General features: G+C 39.8%; 1 protein-coding gene across 4 annotated transcripts in view; it reads right to left on the reverse strand.

The window, feature by feature from the left end:
- Nucleotides 1-577: 577 nt before the first annotated feature.
- Nucleotides 578-8,676, reverse strand: part of usp13 (ubiquitin specific peptidase 13) — a 36,397-nt gene continuing 28,298 nt past the window's right edge. For all 4 annotated transcript variants that reach the window (XM_088999965.1, XM_088999963.1, XM_088999962.1 and 1 more), the window contains 4 exons: nucleotides 6,697-6,869; nucleotides 4,890-5,088; nucleotides 3,814-3,898; nucleotides 578-3,606 (listed from right to left, as the gene is read on the reverse strand). In XM_088999965.1, the coding sequence (XP_088856091.1) occupies nucleotides 3,510-3,606; nucleotides 3,814-3,898; nucleotides 4,890-5,088; nucleotides 6,697-6,869 (554 nt within the window). In that variant the 3' untranslated portion in view covers nucleotides 578-3,509. The remainder of the gene's footprint in view (nucleotides 3,607-3,813; nucleotides 3,899-4,889; nucleotides 5,089-6,696; nucleotides 6,870-8,676) is intronic.

The raw sequence follows: 8,676 nt of genomic DNA on the forward strand, positions 1-8,676 counted from the left end.
AAGTAATCTTTTCAGAATAAACAGTTGGTATACATACAAAGGCCATGCATGTGTGTCTTTCTGTTGTTAATGCAGGACATTGCAAGTGCGGGAAGGATGAACGATCTTCATTTTAAGGTCGGAATTTAGAAGTTAGCTGTTCTGCTTGGGTACTTGTTGAAATTATGTGACATTTTGCAAAATAGGCGTGCCATGTCCAAGTTGCTTTGTTGATCAATCTAAAATGGAGGCAAACACTTGCAACATGAAGCTCAACTTGCGGCAATGTGGCTTGTTCTGTGTATTTTGTTTGACTTTATTTTGTGATCTGTGTAATTTTGCCATTCATCAACTTGCACAGTAAATAATTGGGTGACACTTAACATTCAAATGTCGCCGGAACATTTGAGGTACACACTTCTTCCAGTGTCAATGTCAGGCAGCAAAACCTTGAGTGCAAAGAGTAATAATTGCAGACAACTCTTAATCTTTGCAATTACAAATATCTGATTCACATTGGATTTTTCCACACAGTAAATGCAACCTTAATTATGGCAGTGCATCTTGGCCAATTTCCAACAAACTGTAAACAAACAACAAGAGTGGACAAAGTGTTGTTTATTAAATTACTCAAACATGGCAAGTAAACGATGCCATTCAGCATCCTGTCATGATTCTATTCACATACGGCCAAGCCACATCCGGATAAATGCAAACATTTCAAAAGTCAACGTAAAACAATCTCTTGAGCAAAACTAAAAGAATGGGCACAAATCTGCTTCCCAAAAAAGGCAAAAAAGAACCACTTGAGCATGTAGTTACATAAAAAGAAAACCCGGCCAAATAGAAACTTACAATCCAAATAACTGAAACGTCAACATATAGTGCACGTGCTAACAGTGGAGACGAACTGAAGCCTATCTTGAACAATAGCTGGAAGGGAAAGCTCAGACGGAACATACACGCGTGAGAACATGATCGGTGCTTGGAGATTAACTGAATACTACACGCCAACGGGGGATTAGAATACATTCATCAATCGATGCCGGGAAGAAGACGTCTGCTGATCACATGACAATCATTCATTTGATGTGGTGGATGGCAACACAATGCCCGGCCGGCCAAGGTATGCATAGATATGGATATGCCTTTATTAGTCATTATTATATTATTATATTATATTATTAGTTATTATTATATGTTTGATCATGCCTTCAAGGCAGGGGTGGGGGGAGTGGCTTCTGATGAGATATACTGCATTTAAACTTTCTCGAGGACGTTGTAGGCACGTCGCTGTTGAAAGGAATCGCTACTGACAATATTACACCGACGCTCGAGTGACACGTCAGAAACCTGAGATACTATAAAACCAGTTGTGATATGTAGGTGTCGATTTCTCAAGTCTTGAATTACAAGCAGAGGTTAAAATCAACCCCCCTTAAAGGACAACCGACATTACTTTTTTGTTTCCTAACTGACATCAGAAAAACGTTTTATAGCATCTAAAATATAATATACAAATAATTTTAGTCAAATGCAAAACACCAATAAAAATGATTTAAAGTGTCCAAAAAATGAACCCGGAAGTCGCCAGTTTCAGAATGTCCCGCCCCCTTGTTCGTGACGTCACCCCAAGACGTCTTGCCTTGCTGGAATATCAAAACAATGGCTTCAGATTCGGAGAATATGCTTTCTTGTTACTCATCCAGTTATGAATATGATTCAAATAGTTCTGAAAAGGAAAGCATTCATGTTTGCAATCGTTTAAAGAATTTATTTCGTGCCATTTTGAGGCAATGGGGGGGAAAATGTAGCACTAAAAAAAGAGGCAGAAAATGGCGACAAAGCTCCGTGTAAGGAATTAATCAGCCCGTTTCCACAGGCTGATTAATTCCTTACACGGAGTTTTGTCGCCCTCTTCTGCCTCTTTTTGGTGCAATACGAAGTTTTCAGACCAAACAAGTACAGCAAAATGCATTGACGTAGTGGAAGGACTGCTACAATGTGTCCTTTTTTCGGTCAGGGGCGTTCCTTCAGTGACGTAGGGTGACGACTCGTCACCAACTCAAAAACAAGACTTCCAGAATATTCAGCGCGAGTCTTACAACGTAAAATATAGCTATATGCAGTGGAATCTTTGTAAAATACGCTCAGTAGAATTCATTTGAAGCCATTTTACAAATTATGGACACAACTTGAAACGTCGGTTGTCCTTTAAGGATGAGACGACGTACTGTATTTAACCTAATGTTTGCTCAACTGCAGCGTAGTGGAAGGGTAATTTATTTTAAATCCACACTACATTCCAGTTAAACAGGTGACGATAGCGCAAGAGAAAGCCCTTCCCTTTTATGCAGACTGATGTCTTTTGGCTGATGTCTGATGGCTTTTATTGATTATTAACGCCAAAGACGACTTTGAGTCACCATTCCTTGATCTGGAAAAAGGCGGTATGGGAAAAATTATGCCATTCTCTTTAAAATTGAGCTTTACAGATGCCGTTTCTTCTCTGCAGGCATTTGATGACAAAGTGCTTTATTCCAGCTTCAGCTGTTGTTAAAGCGCTATATAAACCATGTATGTATTGCATTGTATTTTGAACAACCGCCCTTATTTCACGCTAATATAGTTCCTGACCCATATAATAAAGTAATTAACTCTTTTTTTGATGAAAGAAGAGAGGCTAAGGTTTCTTACGCTGCATTGAATGTTCATGTAGTCCTAAAATGCAATATTCTGTGGGTCCTGGAATTCGAGTGACAATGACAAAAACCCTGGCATTGGAGTGGACACATTTATTTGGATTTGGATTTGCCTTTATTAGTCTCGCAGTGGAGAAATTTACATTTCACAGCAGCAAAGTGCACATCATCTGGCAGTGAATGAGTTAAATGTGACAAACGAGCACATTCAATTGGATAGGATTGAGGGGTTTCGGAGCCACCCCCCAAAAAATAGTAGTATTATTTGCTCAATGTCAAAATACTTCTAAATCTCAAAGATGGAGTTCGTGGATGAGTGGAGGAGGGGAGGTTCTTCATATCAGAAATAAAGTGAAATGAACAAATTGCAAGTTGTCATTAAATAGCTTTGTTACTGTGAATTGTGAATTTCTCCATTTTGAGAGTAATAAATGTTATGTAATCTAAAGTACTGTCTTATTACAATACCGTACATCTACAAAATGTACCTTTTGGAAAATACAGGCAGTCCATCTGAAGGCATCTAAGAGTTACCAGTGGGATATGATGTTGCATTACTTTGTGGGCAGAGCACAGCAGAGATGACACAGTCCCACTGGACTGATGATAGACAACAAGCACATTCAAGTCCACAAAACAAAGCACAAAACGAGCGCATCACTTTCCCTTTGTGAACAGAGTTGCTTCTCACCGACTGGTTAAGGCAGGTAGATGATATGAGGTGACATTTCCATGGTTACCACTGAGACTGTGGCTACCTGTTGTGGGCCATTCTCCCAAGTAGATGATGGTGGTTCATTGGTTCAGTGTGGGTGGGGAAGGGTAGGTTTAACTGCTTGACAGTCGATGGTAAAAGTAGATGTAGCCCAAGTCTTTTGGAGGCCTCTCTGACAAGCAGACTTTATGGTCGTTGTAGATCACCCACCTGTAGAAAGACAGACGCATGTCATCATAATAGGCATTGTTTAATTGTTTAAGAACTTTTATTCTTGGCATGGAAGTTCACAAACAAACACAGTGGTGTCTTGTGGGTGAGAGGTGGGTATAAAGGTTATAAAACAAAATACACAAATAATGATGAATAAATACAAGTACATTTGAGAGAATGTACTGTATTGTCTTGTCAACTCACCTGCCTTCTTTTTTAATGTGACAAACATAATGTCCAGACATTGTGGATGCTCCCATGTGACTAATAAAAGCAAAGAGCTCATAACCTGAGACAAGAAATGACAAGAAACGGTTTACAAAAAAGGCAATCAACATGAATACATTTGAATAGAGCACATCATTTCTAAGCTATAACACTGACTTTACAAAGCCCTCGGCTCAAACAACTGGAATGAAAAAATTATCTAATGTTATCATGCAGTTGAAATGCAGTATTACATATTGACATTTTATTGTTTATTGTTATTTATACATATTGTATTTGCAGATGTGGCATTCATAACTCCAATGACAATGAGTGTGACAATGGTGGCTGGATCTTAACTCATTCACTGCCATTCCCAAATGTATTCGGGTATTTTTTGAAAAGCATGCCGTTCAGCGCCATTCCCGAATTTGTTCGGGTTTTGCTTTTTCTTGCCGGGTGCCGATAAAACGCTGGTCAGACCTCTGGCAAGGTTTTTTTCCCTTCCACGAGGTTCCAGCATTTGCCTTTTGTCCATGTTCGCGCTTGTCTACAGCTTCGACTGTTGTTAAAGCGCAATATAAATCAAAATGTATTGTATTTTCTACAGTCACACCCATTTCAAGCTCAGATAACTCCAGACCCATGTAATTTAGGAATTAAATATTTTTTGATGAAAGAAGAGAGTCTAAGGTTTCTTACACTGAATTGATAGTTTATATAGTACTAAAACTCCATATTGCGTAGGTTGAGTGAAAATAACAAAAATCCTGGCATTGGGGTGGACACATTATTGCACATCGTCTGGCAGTGAATGAGTTAATATCTATACACATATAACATGAAAATAGACACACACTAAGACTCCTATTAGTTCAGTTGGTATAAGCGACGTAATATGAATGTTAAGGTCCAATGAGTTGGCTCTGAGGGAGCACATCATGTCTTGGTTATGCTCAGAGATTGTCTTTTCAAATAATAAAAAGATATTAAAATATTCCTTTGTCGTCCTTCCATTCATACAAAATGAACGGCAACTAAAACCTGCAGACAAAAGAAAGTCATTGACTCACGTCCCGGTCCGTCTTTGATGCGCGGTCCCGACGTTTCCCCGTCTGGGGACAATGTGGAATCACTGTGCGAGTTGCCGTTGAAGAGAGCATTGTCATTAGGCTCCGTGTCTGCTATGTTGGAAACGGCGTTGCTCTCCTCCTCCTCCTCTTCCTCCGGGTGGGTGAAGATCCAGTCGAGTGCTCTCTCAAGGTTGTTGTTCTTCACATTGAAAAGCCAAAAAAACGCAGAATCTCTAGATATGACTTTGGTTTTATGGAATTGGTAGAACACAAAGTACGCTTGTACAACATAACGGGATCCAAAACAAAAGTTGTAAAGGCCACACGGGAAATCTGAGATGCAAATCCAGAAACTGGTAATGGTGCCTTAGACCTCATCAATGCGATCTACTATCATTCATGTATTCCATCCATCCATCCATTTTCCAATCCACTTTGTCCTCACTAGGGCGTCTGGTGTTGTTTGAGCCTATCCCAGTCTTCTTTGGTGTGGAGGTGGGGGACACCTTGCATGCAAACTACACAAAGGGAGGTGAGATTGAACCTATGACCTCTGCACTGTGAGCTCGAGGCACTAATCACTGGACTACGAGCCGTCCTTTGCTAGTATTTTCACTCAATAATATTCTCAAGCTCTATAATGTAGTGTGTTCTCACCAATGCAAACAATAACCACAATAATAATTATTAACTTTGCCAGACATTCAAAGTTTTTTCCGCCGCATTACGCATATTAATGTGATTCAAGTGTTTTTTTCTCCCTTCCATTGTCCCCCTTTACTTATTGCCTCACAAATATTTTTGCGGTGTCACATGTCAAATGCCGCTTCTGCACCTTCCGATAATGTTTTTAGGTGATCCAAATTAAATGCGTAATTCCTGCAGAATCTGCATCCACATCACGCATGAGGAAAGAACTATAATATGGCTTAGTTGGGTCAGTAAAGTTGAGCAGGAAGAAAAAAAATATAAATAAGTCGTACCTCCTCCTTACTTTGAGCTAATAATAACCTGAGTGGTGAGAGCCCTCCACCAGTTTCACATTAATTAAAGGCAATATGTGTTTATTTGTGCGCTCATACTGCAAGCACGAGATGACAAACAAGGACGCTTTGGCTCTAGTTCCATATTTTAATAACAACCCGCTGCAATTATTGAAGTGAAACCTCCAAAGTCGAACCCTGAAAGGTACCATGCTATTTATTGTCGTGCTGAAATTAGCTTATATGTTTTGCCCATTTCACCAGCAGCCTCTGAAAACACATGTGCATTGTCTTTTCAAAGTCGCTGATGAATTAGCGGCTTAGGAGTGGGCAGTAGGGAATCGGTTTCCACTCAGTGTCGGTGAGCATGTGAGTGGCCGTCTCTATATATGTAAATCCTGCGACTGACTGGCGACCAGTTTGGGGTGTAGTCTGTCTTCCGCCCAAAGTCAGCTGGGATAAGCAGTGTTGAATGTGAATGGATGGATGTATTTTGAAACCCATTTGAAATGATTTTGATATTCTGCCAAAAGCAATCACTAGCAATGGCATGAGCTCAGTAGAGCTACACAGCGTTGGGATGGGAAATGAGTATTTTCCGTGAGTATGTAATTGTCTACCTCCTAAAATGTTCACTATCCCCATTGAAGCCACGAGATGGCAGCAAAGAACTAGATAAAGCTCCTCAACTCACTTCAACATTGCTCCTTAACAACAATAAGTCCCAGGATGGTCCAAGAGCAACACTTCCACATTTGATAATACAGTACTTTGAATGCATTTGTCAGTCTGTGTTATGACCAGAGAGTGAAAGCCTGACTGACCATGGCTTTGAGTGCCCGGATGGTGTGAGATCGAGGGAATCCCATTGAAGTGAGGATGGCTATACTCTCCTCGGGCGGCGAGTTCTCCAGCGGGGTGGCCCCCATGGGACTGTCTGTGATGCTGGAGGGGCCCGGACCCAACATGAACGGCAGCATGAGCGGCTCGGCAAAGTCTACAGAAAAGGTAAAGTGAATGATTTCTTGACCACAATTACTGGTACTTGCAGCAGATCAATATCGATATCCTCCTTTCCGTGCCCAAAATATATTAATCACTAAACAAAAAAAAGATATGTTTTGGCCTATTGTAGTTGCTTGCTGGTGCTCCAATTTGCTCTAATTATCTATTCTGTGCGCGCACGCACGCACACACGCACGCGCACACACACACACGCACACACGCACACACACACACACACACACACACACACACACACACACACACACACACACACACACGCACACGCACACACACACGTAACTTAATTGAAACAGCAGCTTAATTGAAAACTTGGATGGCCACAAACAGAAAACAAAACTGAACAAAATACAGTAATCAAGCGATGGCACATGGCACAAAGGTAGTAGAAATGATCCCACCCATCTGCTGTTCGTAATGTGAGTGTTCTGTTAAATTAATCTATAGTGTTTTTCTGCTTCCATTTTTTGTTAAAGTTAGGCTATATGTTGGCTGATATTATTTATGATCTTCATTTAAAGAAGCCTTTAGCTGTTTAATAATGTAACTATACTTAATCGTTGACACGTGAGTTCATTATTGTGTGCAAACCAGATGCATGATGTTGATTCTTTGTGGTCTATTCCATTTTAAGTGATTTGGTGTAACATTTTGAATTTAATAACAATTGCAAACCATGTTCCACAAAAATAGCATGAGTTGTCACAAGTTGAGAGTTGGGACTCATAAGTCACAGTACAACTGTGCCCTGTGAAAATCCATGTAAAAATATCACTAAAACTAAATTTTCCGAGTATTGCGCATTTCCACGATAAAAAAGGGAATGTGTGGCACAAAATGTCTTTATATAGCAGGACCATGGCGGGTGAAATGCGATAGCGGGAATACTTTAATACAGTATGTACATTAATGAACGTAAATAAAGCTCCCCACCATAAAAGAAAAATGCAAAGTCCTTATCTACCCGCTAATGCCTTTATCTCCTTGTTTTGTGTCTTTTCCATTGCCACTCATTGTGATGTCGAGCCATCATAAAACAAAAGAGGTAAATAAACAAATGGCACGTTTTCAAGAGAGTTAAATGGTTGTTAAACTGCTTGTTTCCACTTCACTGCTAATGGAGCCTTTCCGTCTTGAAGTGCTTATCTCAAGGCATTCATGACAGCGTATATATTGTAGCCAATTCTTTGGTTAAGAGCCTCCTGGAGAGGTCACCAGTGGAAAGAAACAAACCACATCAAGTTCCGCATCAAAAGTGGAGTTGAGTGAACGCTGGCGCGTGTGGCTGCCGCCGCTCACCCGCAGAAAGAAAATTCCTGTGACTGCAAAGTGTCCTTGAGAGTTTTGAAAGGTGCTTAAAAATGAAATGGATTATTATTATTATTATAAAGCCTTTCTAAATGTGTTATGAGTTTGTGACTAATATCACACCTTGTAACCGAAAAGACACAAAACTCCACAAATTTATGGTACAAGGCAGATTATTCATTAACTTATTACATTTTGGAGAGAACTGACATTAATAATTAGCAAGTGAAAATATATCAAAGTCCAAAATTAATTTTCAACAAACATCTATTGAGTCATACAGTACCTCAAATTGAAAGGTTTTATTCCTACTGTCACATGTCACCTGATGTTTTTTGTGTGTGCTTTTTTTGGTAAATGATAAACAAATACATACCTAAATTGGAAGCCAGTCACATCGTGTCATATTTGATGATAGATTAAAAAAATACATCATTATCTTGTCAATTGCACAATAATGCAATAAAAATGTC

This window comes from Hippocampus bargibanti, linkage group LG07 (assembly GCF_051943395.1).
Source record: "Hippocampus bargibanti isolate YZ-2025 linkage group LG07, ASM5194339v1, whole genome shotgun sequence".
Taxonomy (NCBI): domain Eukaryota; kingdom Metazoa; phylum Chordata; class Actinopteri; order Syngnathiformes; family Syngnathidae; genus Hippocampus; species Hippocampus bargibanti.